The 18,690-nt window shown below is 40.5% G+C and overlaps 1 protein-coding gene across 6 annotated transcripts in view; it reads right to left on the reverse strand.

Annotated features, from left to right (window-relative positions):
• Positions 1-18,690, reverse strand: part of EYA3 (EYA transcriptional coactivator and phosphatase 3) — a 121,950-nt gene that overhangs the window by 29,672 nt on the left and 73,588 nt on the right. For 5 of the 6 annotated variants that reach the window (XR_003569296.1, XM_027864451.1, XM_027864454.1 and 2 more), the window contains 2 exons: positions 12,355-12,491; positions 6,367-6,504 (listed from right to left, as the gene is read on the reverse strand). Coding sequence is in view for 5 of the 6 variants with exons in the window: in XM_027864451.1 (XP_027720252.1) it covers positions 6,367-6,504; positions 12,355-12,491 (275 nt within the window). In the remaining variant the exon portion in view is untranslated. The remainder of the gene's footprint in view (positions 1-6,366; positions 6,505-12,354; positions 12,492-18,690) is intronic. The other variant, XM_027864456.1, reaches the window with a different exon arrangement.

Raw genomic sequence — 18,690 nt, forward strand, 5'->3', positions numbered from 1 at the left:
ACAGTATGAAAACCAAGTCAGTCCCTGTCCACAAGGAGCTTACATTCCAACAGAAGAAAACACAAATGGGGGAGTTGTGATGGAGGAGGGGTGTTTTGGTCTCTTTAGTCACAGGACTGGTGAATGGAGTCACTGGACAATGGACTGACCCAGGAATAGTACTGCTAATTTGTTTACTGTTCCTAGCCCAGGACAGGAGAGGGGAGGCATGGAGGCAAAATGGCTGGAGTGCAATGGGGCAGATCTGAGGTGGGCTAAATGTTTTATTCTCACCAAGCATGACTCTGGAGTGAGAGCTCGAAAGAAGGCAACACCTACCCTGACCTGGTGTGAAGGAACTTGCCAATAAACCCAGAGAAATGCAAAAAGGATGACTTTTCTGGTCCCAAGAGGGATGGTCTACAAGTTGCTGAGGCATGCTGACATATGCCAGGAAGTTCTCTTCACTGTCCACACTACTGCATGAATCAAACCCCACAAAGTCCTTTGGCTTGGGAATTAACTAAAGGGTCTCCAGAGATCTCAGCACAGCTCTATGGGTAAATGTCAAAAAAAGGCTAGAGTTTACCTTCACGGTGCTTCCCAGGTTATGACTCCAGGACCTTAGAGATGCTAACTTCTACCTATTCTCCCTCTTTTTCATAAAAGCATCACAATAGGTCCCAGCTCAGACATGTTACACACACCAAAAAGCTTCATCACCAAGAAAATTAAAGTAGTTGAGGCCCACTTTTTGATAAGCCATGGAACAATGCAGAAGTATCAAGCCTAAAGAAAAATTTCAAAAAACAACAGGGCAGATGAAGAGGTGACAAAAACCTCAGTCATTCAAAAGGAAGAATGATAAACGTCCAATTCTATCCCTCAGGCGTCCTACAAAGAAGGCAACAAGATTACCTGAATGTTTAAGTGAACTGAATGTGAACAAGATTATACAGTAAGACATGTTAGTAAGATTGGATAGTAACACCCACAGTTTACTAAGAAAATGAGGCACAAAGAATGTGACTTGCTAAAGGTCACATAATGAAGTCACTCTCATCATGAGCTTCTCACAGTGCTGAGGACTAGGGGGTCTAGACCTGATAACCATCAGCTCCCAGAACCCTTTCGCTGACATTTTTTGTTTAGTTGTTTTTTCAGTTGTATCTGACTCTGTGAACCTTTTGGGGGTTTTCTTCAAAAAGACACTGGAATTTGCCATTTCCTCTCCAGGTCATTTTACAGATGAGGAAACTGAGGCAAACAGGTTTAAGTGACTTGCCCAGGGTCACACAGCTAGTGCCTGAGGGTAGATTTGAACTTAGGGAGATGAGTCTTCCTGACACATTATTCACTGAGCCACCTAGCTGCCCATGAGACCTTTACTGACACAAAAGACCTTAATCACCTAAATAACCTATATATAAGATAAAGAAGTAGCCCAGGACCTTAGAGACCATCCAGTCCAACACCCTCATTTTATTTTATTTTTTAAAAACATGCCTGAATGTATTTAGGAAGGAGGAACCTTCAGAGGCAGCACCATTCTATTTTTGTTTTTTGTTGCTGTTTAGTCAATTCCAACTCTCTGTGATTCCATTTGGGGTTTTCTTGGCAAAGATACTGAAGTGGTGTGCCATTTCCTTCTCCAGCTCATTTTACAGATGAAGAAATTGAGGCAAAAAGGTTATGTGACTTTCCCAGGGTCTCACACCTAGTAAGTGTCTGAGGCTAAATTTGAACTCAGGTCCTCTATAGGTAACTGTAAACGCTAGGAAGTTTTTCCTTACATTAAAATCCGATCTGCCTCTCTACAACTTTACCTTTTGCTTCTAGATCTTCTCTCAGAGTCAAGAAAAACAAGTGTAATCTCCCCCCCCCACCATACTATCACCGTCCCCCCACCTCAAATCCTCTCTTCTACAGACTAAACTTTCTCAGTTCTTCCAACCTCTCCTCACAGGATATGGTCTCCTGGTTTGGGACGCCTGCTTAATACCGCCTCTATTTCTTCCTTCTATCCAGGCTATCTGCAGCACAGTGCCATGACAAAGAGCTTGTTTCTCCCTGCAGTGATCTTCATCCAAATGCTCTCAGTTGTGCTTCCCTGCTTTGGTTACTGGGACCCACTACAGGCCAAAATTCTGCATGGACATACTATACGGCTGTGGGTCCAACCATATACCTCTTAAATTAGTATGGCTTTTCTTTTCCTTATAAATGGAAACAAACCATCTAATACCTTCCTTCAAAGTGGCTTCATGTCTCCTTGTGCCTTGACTATAGCATCTCAACCAAGATGATCCCTATTAAGGGCCTAATTAGAGCTTTTCTGCTTCCTGGCTGCATGAGAATGGGGAAGCAAGAACACAAAAGGGAATCAAGCAAGGAAGGGCCACTCCCCTGGCCTGCCTATCCTCATCTACTCCGTGATTTACAGGCCAGTGAACTCAACCTGGGGAATAGAAAGGACACAGGAAAACTCCATGTATCTTGACAGGCACTCATGTTTTTTATTTCTGTTCCACAGTTAACTGATAAGCTAAGTGGAGATTAGGCCAGGTATTCAGCTTATTAATGAGACTGCCTTGTAGGTTAGAAAGAGTTTCTGGGGGCAGCTAGGTGGCACAGTGGATAGAGCTCCTGCCTTGAAGTCAGAAGGACCTGAGTTCAAATCCAGTCTCAGACATTTGACACTTACTAGCTGGATGACCCTAGGCAAGCCACTTAACCCTGACTGCCTCACCAGAAAGGAAAAAAAAAAAAGAGTTTCTGGCTACAACACGGCGGAGATGACTTCTGTCTTACAAAATACAGGTGCCTGCTAGGAAGTGAGTGCTATTCAATGACTCTTCTACGCACAGAATAATGGAATTTTGGAATTGAAAGGGACAAACAGTATTGTGGAAGGGGCACTAATGCTGGGATCAGAGGATATGGATTTGAATCTAGATTCTGTTATTTACTGGGCAAGTCATTTCATCTCATCTGCAGAACAAAGGGTTTCAATGAGATAATGTATAAAATTCCTCCCAGCTCTGGGTCAATGATCCTTGGATCTCGTGAGTTATGAAAAAGGAACACAGAAGCTTATTTTTAATTTTCTAGATTAGGAAACTGAAGTGCAGAGAGTGGAAGTGAAATTACCTGAGCCTCTTGGCAGAGCTGGGATATGAGCAACATCAGCAATCAAACAAATACATGAAAAAAAATTTAACCTCAATAACTACATTCCATACTCTCAACGTCACCACTAAGCAGCCATGTTTTCCCAAAATATTCTGCTAGCCATCCTGAAAATTAAAGAGGTGGTGGGTTAAGAATGGGAGGAATTCTAAATGGGGAGTCATGACCGTAACAGAACACTCTCCAGTGCTGGCTATACAGAGATGAGTGGAACTTTGGAGAAGTGAGGGACACCTTATTTCTCCAAGTGGGAGTCCCCACGGTAACAGGCAACAATTCCCGACTAGCTGATTTCACTGGACAGAGACAACAACTTAGGTTTAATCAACAACCACATTCCATAAAATCCTGAGTCTTATCCCAGTGAAAGAAGTGATTCCTCAGTGAAAAAAGAAATCCCCGGAATGCTTGGTCACACCAGACGACAGAAAAGACAGTTGAATCACTCATTTCCTACAAATGGCTTGGCCAGGGGACTCCCTCGGTTATAAGAACATACAACAAAGGAGTAGAGGGAAAAGCTGAGTGGAATGTTCAGGGCATCCCTAAGGACAGGAAAAGTTACTATACCCCAAGGGTTAACTTCAGGAGCAAGAAGCAACAGTCTTCGATGTATGGGGTTCAGAGAGATAGATGCCAATTCCCTCTGGCAAAGCAGGAATGCAAAGACTCAAAGGGGCCCCAAAACAGAATCAATCAACAAGCATGTAGTAATCACATACTCTGTGTCAGACACTGTACTAGGGTGCTGGAGATGCAATGACAAAAAGGAAACAGTCCCCTTCTTCAAGAAACTTATTATCCCACTAGGGGAGACGACTAGTATATGCAAAATAAGTACATGGCATTTTTGGAGGGAAGGTTTGGGTAGCTGGAGAGAGGAATGAGATCAGGAAAGGTCTCATGTGGCTGAACGTTGGTGACTGAGTTGAGTTTTGAAGGAAATCAAAGATGTCAAGAGGTGACAGTGAGGAGGGAGGGCATTCTAAACCTTGGGAACAGACAGCCTGTGCAAAGGCGACTAAGACAGAAGACAGAGTGTTGTATGTGAAGGGCAGCAAGTAGACCAGGGTATAAGATGAGGAAAAATGCATAACACGATCGGACTGGAGAAAAAGGGTGGGACCAGACTAGGGTGGGCTTTAAAAGGCAAACAGAGAAGAAGACCAAGCAGCAGTAGTCAACTACTGGAGAACAAGGTGTGTGTGCGTGTGTGTGTGTGTGCGTGCACGAGCAATGAATCACTTCAGTGGCTGTGCAGAGGATGAATCAGAGCACCAGCCTGATGTAACTGGTAAGTTCTGCTGCACAGGACTAATTCAATTCCTGCTAATTCGGGGCAAACTAGGGATGTTAGAAATGAAGTGTATTTTGTACAAAACTGGAAAAGGCCAAATTAATATTCTGTTCAATCTCTCAACTTAAAATCTTCCAATCGTAAAGAGAACAATTCATCACCAACATATGCCTCTCCTTACTTCAGCGATGTGTTATTTCTTTGGAAGGGGGTACTTCTTCCCCAGTGGAGATCACTATCCATCTAACCACTTGGGTTAACTGTCAGAGATGTGGCCAAAAACCACAATTAATCACCCTGTAGCCAATATGACGATGAACCCCTTCTAACTTAGTTAAGTTAATCCTCAAATGACAGATGGTCTTTGTCATATCCCATGGTCTGCTACTAATTTTACAATCCTTTTTATTTCCTTTGTCTTCTGCCTTAATAAATCTGATGGAGTTTTTTTATCCTTTCTTTTCATTTTTTTTTCTTTAAGATATTATTAAGATAAACCAGGGTAGTGAAGAAATGAAGCATAAAACGGATAAAATTTCTTCGGCATCAGAGCAAAAAGTTTCATTGTACTGGGGCTCAACATATTTGTTTTAGATCTAGGAGCTAGCTCCCTAATTTAAGAGCTACATGAATTTTTCAGGTTGCAAAATAAAAATAAACATTAAGTGGGTGAGAGAAGAAGGCATAGTAGGTTCTTAACTCACTGTTCAGCACCAATCAGCATCCTCAAAGTACTATTAAATAGAGGACCTCGGGAAAGATCCTCTCCTCCAAGGGGCTCTCGATTAGCCTTCTCTAATTTCCTGGCCACTCTTCCTTCTCCCCTCAAGCCAAGGGAGCCAAGTCAAAGCCTGAGCTGACCTGTGCCCCTCCTACAAGGCCAAGGCCAAGTGTTGCAGCGGACTTCCTTTAGTCCTGAAGATGATAAAACATGAACACGGAGGAGCAACCTGGAGGAGAGTGATCTGTTGAGAGTCTGTGGTAAACCTGTCCTGAAACCACCAGGCCCTCTGATGACATTCTCACGCAAATCCTGGTGCCTGGAATTCACCTAGTCTTCATCCAATACAACTCCTTCACTTTACACGTGACATCACCAAGGCCAAGGGAGGTTAAGGATGTTTGTCAGAAACACAAAGATAGTGAATGGCTGAGCTGGGACCTAATGTACCATGTTCTCCTGCTATACCGGGCTGCAACTATCCTCTCACTGGAATGTGGGCACAAAGCAATGAGTGGGACGAGTATGATGGTAGTGATTATAAACAGTGTGCCAGAACCAGCTCACCCTGGCTGGCAAGAGCCTCTGTTAAATTTTCAATTAGAGCATTTACATTTCAGAAACTGGCAAATACTACAAATCAGGGAATGTTAATAATGCAGATTGAACTTAAAGTTTGTTGTGCATACAACATCCCCATCCCCCCCACCCCCACCCTAGGGAGACAGTTGTTAAAATATATACCAGCCCAATCCTGGTTATAAACCACAAAACATTCCACACCTCCTGTCTCCCCAGGGAAACCTTTCACACCAACAACCTCACCAAGTTCCAGATCACAAAGTCCACTCTACACACTAGCTTGCAGCACTGCTAAGACCCTGTTTTTTGTCTTTCTACGCACTGACATGCACACTAGCATGCTTTTAGCTCTACTGTGGCAGCTCACAAGCCCAAAAGCAGGATGCATGATACAACTGACATTCCAAGAGCTCAGCTACAGTGCTATTTGGATAGGTAGGCCCTGGGGTCTGCCTTGGCTCACCAAACAGTAAGAGCATGCACAAATTCACATTGCACCCTTTCTGCTTAGGGACGTAGAGCTTCCCCAACCATCTGGAGAAATATGTAGACGTAAAAAACAAAACAAAACAAAAACAACAAAACCATGCCTCTTTACCTTGAATGGGATAAGAGTAATGTGCTGGGCTTGGCTGGCCTGTGGTTAGCCCTGTAGTGCAGGTAAGAACACTGTGTTGACTTGGAGCTGGAGTCTGAATTAAACCACTTTCAGGTTTCATACCTGGCCACAATGCACCTGGATCAGATAAATTGGACCAATTACAAATAAGATACCAGGACCAAAGGCAGGTTTGTTGCCTGAAAACGTCAGCCAGTTGGTCTATGTCATAGAACAGAATTAAAGCTGCTTGTTAAGAGAAAATTGTTTTGATCCTCCTAAAGTTAATTATATTCAACTAACAAATACAGGTACACAGTATCAGAATTCCGCAACAAAGAACACAGACAAGATATTATCTTGCTGAAGCCAACAGCCTTAAAGCTACATAGGCTCATTTCAACTCTCTGGGGAAATTCACTAGTGTTCAAAGAGGAAGTGAAGGCCAAGATGGCACCTAGTTCCATGGTCCAGAGAGGCTGTTAGGCCCTAATTATTTTGGACTTCATTGTGCAGAATGTTTCAATCTCAGTTACCAAGGATACCTCATTTACTGGTCACTGCCCAAGGGGATCCACATAAGTGTCAAGTTTCTATTAAAATCACTTACCCCTTTGAGCAAATTTAACAACCTATCTTTTACCCTCGGGTGTGGAGATCATTCTAAAATATATCATATACATCCCTGTGCCTTCTGAAAAAGTACCTTGAACAGAATTAAGCCCCTTCCAGCATACCCAGCACAAACAATGACTGCCCTGTAATAAAGCAATAGTCTCAGGGGTTGCTACATGTGTAGATATGCCTGCCCTTCCACTCCACAGCTCCAGTCTTGTGCGTTTTACATTTGTGTATCTGCTCCTTTCATCTTTTCACTTGCAACAGCTATTACTTCTTAATGTGGCCAGCAGCCCCACTCCCCAGCGTAATCCTCCGAAGCCTCAATAAGACATGCAGGTAACCCTGGAGTCTCAAAGACTGGGTCAGCGGAGCATAAGCTCCTACCAAGCTGGAAAGGCTTTGAGTACTGGGGTAGCAATGACTGTATCTTTGTGGCCTCAGGAATGGCTCAACCCAGAGAGTTTCCAAAGGGTTCTCACCCCAAAGAGGGTTATCAGTTATGGTCACAGAAACCCATGGAAGATCACCTCCCAAGGCCTGGAGGCACTATGCTTTGGGTCAAACTGGGGAATGCTAACAGATAAAACCACAGATCATTTGAAATACTGTAGTAATCAGTGGTCTAAGAAACCAGATCAAGAACTGTTTCTTTCAAAAAGGGTAAAAGAGCTGTTAGGGGTCATCACTGGTTCTCCAATTAGCTGCTGGGCATGGACTTTGCAACTACTCTTTCTAGTGCTCACAGGTCTGGATGCTTCTTTCCTAAAATAAATTTTTTTGGATGGTTGAGTTTGCCTGAAAAGTCATTAGTATTCCAAGATGTAGTTCAGAGCAGGTTTGTGAATAAAAACATGTAATCAATGTCAAGGCCATACTAGTGAGGCAGCAAGATGGCACAGTGGATAGAGCACTGAGACTCTTAGACACTTACTAGCTGTGTTTTACTAGCTGGGCAAGTCACTTAACTGCTGTCTGCCTCAGTTTACCCATGTGTAAAATGGGATTAATAACAGCACTCATCTCAAGGGGCTGTTGTGAGAATCAAATGAGATACTTGCAAAGTACTTAAAACCGTGCCTGGCACATAGCAGGCACAATGCTTATTCTCTTCTCTTCCCTTAAACTTCAGCATTAATTTAGTCTACATACCCCTAAACCAAACAGGATTTACTAACAATGGAATAAACTTAATTCTCTGAGTCAGAAGGTTTTACTTAACCTTGGCATCCATTCAGTTGGCCAGACACCTCACTGCTACTTTGGAAAGCTTGTTGTCAGATTTGTTTGATACAACTTTAAGAAGTAAATGAAGCCATGGAATTTCAATGAGGAAAACAATGAAGGCTCAGTAACTGTTGTGTCCAAGTCATGAAGACACCAGCAAGTGATGTCAAATTCTATTCTTCTCTGATGATTCTCTGAGTTGATTTATTTGGGAAGGTTAAGGAAAAGCACCCCAAGGTGGATTAGAAGAGCTTCCCTATAACAACGCAAAGCAATGCTTTTTCTGAAGTATTTCTGGGATACTACAAATCCTCTCTCTGGCCCCACTGTACCCTTTGGTTATTATGACATTCCATTACTTTTTTTTTTTTTTGGTGAAGCCATCGGGGTTAAGTGACTTGCCCAGGGTCACACAGTTAGTAAGTGTCATGTGTCTGAAACCAGATTTGAACTCAGGTCGTCCTGACTTCAAGGCTGGTGCTCTATCCACTGCGTCACCCAACTGCCCCCCATTGCTTCTTATACTTGTCATATTGCTTTCTTTTAATAAGGCTCAACTTCTCAGCAATATTTGTAAGAAGATATTCATATAAAGATCAGAGAATGTTAGAACTTCAAAATCATCTAGAACAATATCCTCATTTTACAGATGAGGAAACCAAGGCTAGAGATGGGACAGTGACTTACATAGTGAAGGGGCCAGAATTGGAATCCAGGTTCTAATTCATGGTCCCATGCACCATGCACTAACACCATGCTGTCCCCAGCAACTTTCTTCTAACTGTCTAAAACTTTATTTTGTACATTCCTTACTAACATGCTAAAAAATTGGGAAATAACCCAGGTAGCCTCAAATCAACGTCTGCAAGCTCCTTGGAAAACCAAAGCTTGTTATAGGTAGCCAATGGGCTCTTAGGCAGCAGCGGTCCTTCCTAACCACCATCTCCCCCCCACCTCCAAACCAGGAAAACACACAAAATGTAATTAACATCACTGAAATAGATCCTTAGTGAAGATTAGTTTAGTTAATAGCTGAAGAGTACTTCAATGCTAAAAAACATGGGGCAAGTGACTTCACTTTGTCTCTGTTGACCCAGAAGATCTTGGAGTGAGCTATTATTTGATTAACAATTAAATTACTTTAAGAAAAAGTAAAATGATGGTAGGCAACTAGTAAGGTCATGAAAAAATATCAAGCCCCCTTTCTTCACAAATCCCTCACATGAAACTGAAAAGTACTGTCCCTTATCTTCTGCTCCCACATATCAGAGGAGACGACATCCTCTCATCTCCTTCAAAAGAGATCACCTAATTACCACTTCTATCTATGAGAGAAGCTTCTCCATTTTAGACCCACCACTGAAAACAGATGACTACTCTTCGTAGTGGTCAATAATAGGGGCATTTCCAAGTACCTCTGACCATTATCCATGTTTCAGACAAGCAGAGTATTTTTTACAGTCCTGTGAATGTCTAGCAAAGAGAGACTGAATTGAGACCAATTTGAAAATGAATCAAAAATAAGTTAGGTATTACTTAGAAGTGTACACATTTTTAAGAACAGGCAAAGGGGGTATCTTTAAAATTACATAAATATCCCCACACAAATTCTCCTATAAATACTACTACAAAAGTCCCACAACAATAAGAAAAGCAGCAGAGACAGAGCACATTTACATAATAATCAAGCTGCAGTTTATACTTGTGAAGACCATTGTGATTTACAAAGGTCTTCCCTTGCAATAGCTCTGTCTGATAGGCAGAAGTTTTACTATCATCCATTTACAGATGAGAAAAGAGAGGCTCAGCAAGATTGGGCCACTTGCTCATCCACGGTCACACAACTGGGAAATCACAGAATCTCAGGAAGGGAGCTCAGAAACCATGGAATCTAAGCAGGACTTGAACAAGAACTGGATCTACAACCTAACTGAAAAGTGGTCATCAGCCACCGCATGAAAATGTCCTGTAAGGGGCCCCCACTGCCTCCAGAAGTAGCCCTTTCCACCATGGTGCAGCTGTGACCGTCAGGGAGTTTTCCTTCCCAAGAAATCTAAGTTTCCTATATTATCACTTGCCCCATTGCCGAGTTTGGAGACAAGTCTGCGCCCCCTTCCACAGAACAGTGCACGAGACACTTGACAGTGGCCATCATGTTCCTTCTAAGTCTTCTCTTATACAGTATGGTCCCAGTTCCCAAACATTACGTTCCCATCAAGAATCTACCCCGAACCTAAACTCAGTCAGTCACCCATTACTTAAAGTCAAACCAGATGAATAATGATAGGATGATATTAGATAGTCCCTAGGCTAGTTTTAGGAAACGTATTATGAAATATCAGTCTTCCTCACTGTTGAAAAGTTCCCCCTCCCCCCATTCAATCTGACCAAAATTAAGGGAGTTCTGATGGTTTCCTTGACAATACAAACAGAGGTTCTCTCTACTTTTTAATTTTCATAAATATAATGAGTGGATCATAAAAAAAAATATTTTAAGAGATGTTATCAATGTGGTTTTAATGCTTTCTTAAATGCTCAACACAAACACAGGCTTCTGGCAAAAACATTAAAAATGATACTCAGAGCTCTACTTCACAAAATTTCCTAATTTTAAAAATAAAGCAAAATTAACGAATCTCTATTAATGTTAATATATTCATATTTAGGTGTCTATATGGTACCATATTGAGAGTGAAGAGTAACAGCTGGCAGCATGAGTGCTTCCCTGGTAACCCAGGGAATGTTGGAAGGCCTCCCGGTACACTGGACAAAGGTTCTATGGAGAGTTAATGGGAGAACATGGACTAGAAAGACACAAGATGAGAAGGTCTGGATGGGCTGGGACTTACATAGTTGCAGGGTCAGGTGGTTAAGTACATGACAAAACATCTGATTCAGGGAATGGGCTGACAACTTGATAGGCTTGGATAACAGACAGTGTAAGCAGGGAATGAGAGGGATTGAAAAAAAAGAAAAACTCTCGAACTCCTTCACCGACCTAGGAAACAATGCCACAATCACTAGGTATATCTCTCACTTTGTTGCTCCTTCAGTCGGCTGCAATGAAGGTGTAACATTGAGTCTGAGGCTGAAAAAAACTGTGCTTTCTACTACTGCCACACAAAAGCCAGTGGCCCTTAAAAAAAAAAATCCAAAGAGTGGAAGCCAAAGGCAGCCACCATTAGTGTAGATTCTTGATGTCTGGTGAATACTAGACAGTCGGCAAAATACAGTTTATCATATTGATTGTTGGCAGGTGGAAATCTTATTTAGCACACTCCAGAAACCTCATTAAAAAAAAAAAAAAAAGAATCAGGGCAGCTTGATGGCACAGTGGATAGAGCACCAGTCCTGCATTCAGAAGGATCTGAGTTCAAATCCAGCCTCAGACACATAACACTTACTAGCTGTGTGACCCTGGGGCAAGTCACTTAACCCCATTGCCTAGCCAAAAAGAAAAAAAGAACCTAGATATAACCTGAGTTGCTATTAACCTTTGGTAAAAGATGGCTTCATTGCTTAAATACAGAATAAATCCACACAAATGTTACTGGCATTATTACCGTTACAGAAAGTTTTTGGCTTTTTTCCCCATTAAGAACACCTTTTGACTTAAGCAGAATAAACATTTGATAAGAGTCAGAAGCAAAGCAGGAAAATGATGTCAAATATAGTACAATATTCACAGAGGGGGCAAGGACTTCAACCTAGTTCCAACAGCAAAGAGTTGATTACTTACCTCCTCACAGAGTATTTATTAAGTCCTCATTGTGGGTGGTGCTATATTCTGTACAAAATAACTTCAAAAGACACATCTAATCCCTCAAGGATCTTACCTAATACTAAGGGATTTTAGCCTGCCTATCTTCCACAGATCTAAAAAATCACAAGTTTTGGCTGATGACTTAGAAATGAGCTTTACAAGGCTCTCAAACAGGATTTCTGAGGTACAGTTTTAAGTCTCGTGCATCACACACACTGCTGATTACTGGGCATCCAGCATGCATGCAGATAAAACAGAGTAGCTGCTCAGCAAAGAACTGACAATGTTCTTCTGACGTTAGCCAAGCCTGATGTTTTAGGAGGGAAGTTTGTAGGATCATCATCAATATTCCCAGGGATCACTTAAATAATATGCCTTACCAAAAGGAGGTAGTCCATAGGTTTGGGTTGCCTGAGGATAGACAGCATAGGGTTGGGACTGCTGAAGTGTCTGGTACTGTGTCTGGCCAGAGTAAGCAGTCTCTGATACAGGGACCGAGAGGATGTGTGCATAAGGTCTAGAAAAATTAAAAACAAAAAAAAGTTGATTACATCAACATTTCAATTCTATATATTTCAAAAAACATTTAAAGAGTATCTACTATGTGTTAAACATTGTATGGGATACAAAGTGCAGATATAGCCCCTAACCCAAAATAGTTTATAATAAGTATGGGAGACAAGACATAGAAACAACTCTGTTACAGGTAGAATGCCATGGTTGCCACAAGTGAGGTACAAATAATGTACTATGTGGGCAGAGAAAATGTATAGATGGCACCTAAATTTGGGGGGAGTCAAGTGGGTAGAGATTATGGATGGCTTAATGGAAGTGATTGCAATTGACCTGGGTCTTGAAAGATGGGTAGAATTTCCCCAAGGAGAAACTAGAAGGGAAGGAGACAAAAGAGTAAGCCAAAGAAAAGCAATACAGTTCTGTAATAGCAGAGAGTGCATGAAAGGAGTTGGTAGATCAATGAACCCCATGCTAAGGAGTGTGGGCTTAAATTGATTGGCAAGAGGAAGCCATGAAGAAACTTAAACATGAAATCACCACAATGATAGTTTTGTTTAGGATGACTGATTTGGCTGTACATAAGGGAAAGATTAGAGGAAGGAAAGGCAAGGGAGTCAGTTATAGGGCTAATGAAATAGTCCAAATGAGAAGTAATGATAATCTAAACTAGAGTAGAAGTAGAAATAAGAAAGGAAAGGAGAGAAAGGAAGAGAACCATTTAGAAGGCAGAATTCATGAAATTTGGTGATATGGGTGTGGAAGGTGCAGAAGTGGACGTGTTAGCAGGGACAAATTCAAGGTTGTGAACCTCAGTGACTGCAAAGTTAATGATATCATCACCACAGACAGGAAGAGGGGAAAGTTGGTGGAGATGAGTTCCATTTTGGATATGTTGAGTTTAAGGTATCAGTAGGACATGCATGTCAAGCTATTCAACAAACAGTTAAGAATGAAAGTCTGAAGCTCAGAGGAAAGGTCAGGGTTAAAGACATAGCAATGTCTTAGAATGTCTTTAGAAGTGAATGTCTTTAGCAATGTCTTTAGAAGTGAATGACTCTGTAGGTACTGATAAGATCACCAAGGGAGAGAATGGTGAGGGAGAAGAAAGTCAAAGGTGAAGTCTTGAGAAACTCTTTGGCAGCAGGAAAAGGATTTAATATAAGAGGATATGAGAAATACACAAATAAAGAGTTAATATCAGTAATAATAAATAACCCCAGAGGGTTTTCTCTATTGCAAAAATATTCACGACCTCTGGCCAAGGTTCCCAAGCAGTAATGTCACAAAATATATACCCTTTCCCTTTTCATATTCTTATTGTTAGATGCCTAAAGAACAAGGGCGTCATGGAAACTAATACCTTCAATTGAGTTCTCAGATAGAAGAGCAACTCTAAATAAAAACACTGCTACCTCTTCAAAAGTTGGAAGTAAATAGTTGGCCTCTTAATGACTGAGAAGACTATAAGCATACTTCCACATTCCAGTTGAGAGAATAATTACAATCCAGAACAAAGGTTCTCAAACTGTGATCCAGGGAACCCTATAGGTCCCCAAGATCTTTTCTGCAAGGTCAAAACTATTTTCATAATAAAACTGGCCATTTAAATATCTAATGTGGTAATAATGGATCTAATCCACATAAACAAAACTGTTGAGGGCGAGGGGAAAGGGTTTCCTCTCAACAATTTTTAAGAGTTTAAAAGGGTCCTGAGACCAAAAAGCTTGAGAACCACTATTCTAGATTGAATTGTAAAGAAGCAGCAATATATACTCATCTGTCTGGTCTTTTCTAGGAACAGAAAAAAAAGAGAGAGCTAGATAACAAATACAGTCAATTCTCAATAGTCCACAGAACACCTTTTTCTTCTCTTTTGAGTACCTGGGTATTTCTTGGGCCATTAGAATGTCTATCAATAGGGCCAATCAGAGACGGAAAAGAAATATAATTCAAATTTATCTGCTTTAAAAATTACTTTCTGAAAACTTAATATTCACACTAAATAATGATGGTTTGTTTTGGTTCTGATAAGAAATTTTCTTACTCTTGGTGTCATTCCTGACTTAGTATTTTTAATGTATCGAAAAGAATCCAGTCTAATGCTGGTGTGTTTGGAGATAAAGTGAACATCACTACCCACATACTGTTATCTGATCCCCCCCCCCACTCCCACAGTTCAGGCCCCCAGCTCCTCTTCCTGGTCTCCCTGCATCATTTCTCCCTAGTTCAGACCATCCATCTGCTGCCAACATTCTTTTCCTTAAGCACAGATCTGGCCACATGACTCCTCTACTCAATAAACACCAATGGCTACCTATTACACCTCTGAGATAAAACAGAAACGCCTCTGTTTAGCTTTTTAAAGCCCTTCACAAAAAATTTTTGCAACAAGTATCTCTGTTAAAGGCCTCATTTCTCAAATATACAGAGAATTGAGTCAAATTTATAAAAATACAAGTCATTTCCCAATTGATAAATGGTCAAAGGATATGAACAGGCAGTTTTTAGACAGAGGAGTCAAAGCTATCTAAACTCATGTGGAAAAAATGCTCTAAATCACTACTGATCAGAGAACTAAAAATTAAAACAACTCTGGGGTATCACCTCACACCTATCAGAATGGCTAATATGCAAAAAAGGAAAATGTTGGATGTTGGAGGGTATGTGCGAAAACTGGGACACTAATGCATTATTGGTGGAGTTGTGAACTGATCCAACCCTTCTGGAAAGCAATTTGGAACTATGCCTAAAGGGCTATAAAACTGTGCATACCCTTTGATCCAGCAATATTTAGCAGTAGCTAGGTCTATATCCCAAAGACATCCCAGAACAAACAAAGCCAATGCAACTAAGATTAGAAGGAAGGTAGAAAATTGGGAAAGAATTTTCACAACCAGTCTCTCGATAAAGCCTGCATTTCTAAAATATATAGAGAATTAAGTCAAATTTATAAGAATGCAAGCCATTCCCCAATTGATAAATGGTCAAATGATATGAGTAGGCAGTTTTCAGATGAAGAAATTAAAGCCATCTATAGTCACATGAAAAAATGCTCTAAATCATTACTGATAAGAGAAATGCAAATCAAAACAACTCTGAGGTACCACATCACACCTATCAGATCGGCCAACATGACAAAACAGGAAAGTGATAAATGTTGGAGAAGATATGGGAAAATTAGAACACTAATGCATTGTTGGTGGAGTTGTGAAATGATCCAACGATTCTGGAGAGCAATTTGGAACTATGCCCAAAGGGCTATCAAAATGTGCATACCCTTTGACCCAGCAATAGCACTTCTAGGGCTATATCCCAAAGACAGCATACAAATGGGAAAAGGACACACATGTACAAAAATATTTACAGAAGCTCTTTTTGTGGTGGCAAAGAATTGGAAATTGAGAGGATGCCCATCAATTGGGGAATGGCTGAACAAGTTGTGATATATGAATGTGATGAAATACTATTGTGCTATAAGAAATGATGAACAGGCTGACTTCAGAAAAACCTGAAAAGACTTGTATGGTCTGATGCTGAGTGAAGTGAGCAGAACCAAGAGAACGTTGTACACAATAACAGCCACGTTGTGTGATGACTAATATTGATAAACTTAACCTTTCCTGACAATACGAGGATCTAAGACATCTCCAGAGGCCTTGTGATGGAAAATGCTATCCACATCCAAAGAAAGAACTATGGAAGATGAATTGCTATTTTTTTTTCTCTTCTGTTGAGTTTTGTTTCCTCTTTCTGGTGGTTCCTCCTTTTGGTTTTAATTTTTTACTTACAATATCACTAATGTGAAAATATGTTTAATAGGAATGTAAATGTATAGCCTATATCAGATTGCTCACTGTTTTGGGAAGGGTGGTGGGGAGGAAGGGGAGAAAAATTTTAAACTTAAAAGCATATGGAAGTGATTATTGATAAATCAAAATAAATTAATTAAAAAAAAGACATCCCAAAAAAGGGAAAAGGACCTATCTGTACAAAAATACCGCAGCTCTTTTTGTGGCAGCTAAGAATTGGACATCAAAGGAATGCTCATCAATTGGGGAATGGCTAAACAAGCTGTGGTATGACTGTAATGGAATATTATTGTGCTATAAGAAATGACAAGCAGGATGATTTCACAAAAACTGGGAAAGAGTTCTATGAACTGACACATAATGAAGTGAACACAACCAGGAGAACGTTGTACACAGTAACAGCAATGTTATTCAGTGAAGAACTGTGAATGACTTAGCTATTCTTAGCAATACAGTGATACAAGATAATCCCAAAGGACTAATGATGAAGCATACTATCTGCCTCCAGAGAAAGAACTGATATTGATTTGACGACAGATTGAAGCGTTCCATTTTTCACTTTCTTTCTTTTTTTTCTTTTATTTGAGTCTTCTTGTACAAAATGACTAATATGGAAATGTTTTACATAATTACACATGTATAACCTATGTCTGATTGCTTACCATCTCAGGGAGGTGGGAGGAAGGAATAGAATTTAGAACTCAATGTTTAAATAAAAATGTTAAAAAAAAATTGAAGGAAGAAAAAAAGCCCTTCACAATCCAGTCCCAACCTATCTTTCCTGCCATACTGAACATCATTCCCCCTCCAATACTATGCAATCCAGCCAAACTGGCTGTTTCTCTATTCCTCACTTGTGACACTCTACCTCTCATTCCTGTGCTTTTAATTGGCTGTCCCACAAGCCTGGAATGCTCTTTCTTCCTTCTCTTCATCTTGTGTAGCTGCCATCTTCCTTTAAGACTCAGCTCAAGTACCTTCCTCTGAATGAACCCTTTCCTCATTTACCCAATAGCTAATGCTTTCCCTTTCAAATTACCAAGTATTTCTTCAACTACCCTGTATGTATTTGTATGTACTCAATTTATACCACATAAATTTACATTTGTACTTATTGTCTCCCCCTCAATAACGCAGCCTTGCAAACAGGATTGTTTTATCCTGTGTACTTACATCCCTGACACAAAGAAAGTGCTTAATAAATGCTTACTGACTGATTTATTAGGTTGTGACTCTATGCCAATAAGTTCTAGGGCACCTAATCTGAATCCTTCTAAAGGTAAAAAATTCCCTAGTAATTAGCTACCAAAGAAAAACCAACCAAGACAAGAATGTCACAGCCTCTAAAGGATGAAGCCGAGAACCGTCTATCTAGAAGGGTCTTTTTCTGGATTTTCCTTACAAAACTAGACCACTGCAACCTGGAGAGTCTTCAACACACACCACCTGGATGTCCTCTTCACCCTTTCCAAAGCATTAAATATAAAGGATTAATTTGGTGATGGTTGTAGAAGCTTTAAATTTAAAAGATAAAAACAACCCATTTTCGTTCTGAACTTAACAAAGAAAAAAAAAATAATAAGCATTTCCATATACAAAGCAGAAAAGAAACAGTAGGCGGTATACAGAACTCCAAATCACCACTGTGTACAACCTGCTTTTCCTTTTAAGTATATAATAAATTCAACACATAACCTTCTGAGATAGTTTGCTTGTCTGTTTCCTTCTGACCTCCTTTATGTTCTCTTCCATTTTTTAAATGCTTTTCAATGACATTTTTAAGGGGTTAATTTGAAAAGTACACAGTTCAACAATCCTTTACACATGGCAAGTGATATTTATTGAATGAAAGAAAAACTTGGAAGATTTCTCAGAGTATATTCTATGCTCATATTTAATGGAATTGGAATTTTCTTTGCATAACACATAAAGAAACAAGGTCTCTAGTGTCCACAACCCAAGGTGCATGGTATCTATAGCACACATAATTTGACAATCAGTAACAACCCCAAGTATTTCAACTGGATTACTTCTCCCTGGTGACAGTGTTTAGGTCCTTCTCACAAACACTAACAATCACAACAGTTCTGTTCATATTCATTTTTCCCGTGAGAGCTCAATATACTTTCATATTTAGTGATATCATTCCCCACAACAGCTCTAGGAAGAAAGCTCGGGCAGACCTTTATTCTGCCTTCAGAGAAGCTCCATCTATCTGCAGTCAGGGGTATAATGGGCTTCTGTGTTTGTACAAGCCCCTCTAGGCCCAAACTCCTCTGGATGCCTTGCTTCTCCAAGGTGGGGCTTATTCCATCCCCAAAAAGCCAGGCCTCTCAGAAGGCTGCCCTGCCTGGGACACTCATAGGCTTATTTCTCCTGTAAGGACCTTCC

The sequence above is a fragment of the Vombatus ursinus genome, unplaced genomic scaffold (genome assembly GCF_900497805.2).
Source record: "Vombatus ursinus unplaced genomic scaffold, bare-nosed wombat genome assembly UNPS02014775.1, whole genome shotgun sequence".
Lineage (NCBI taxonomy): Eukaryota > Metazoa > Chordata > Mammalia > Diprotodontia > Vombatidae > Vombatus > Vombatus ursinus.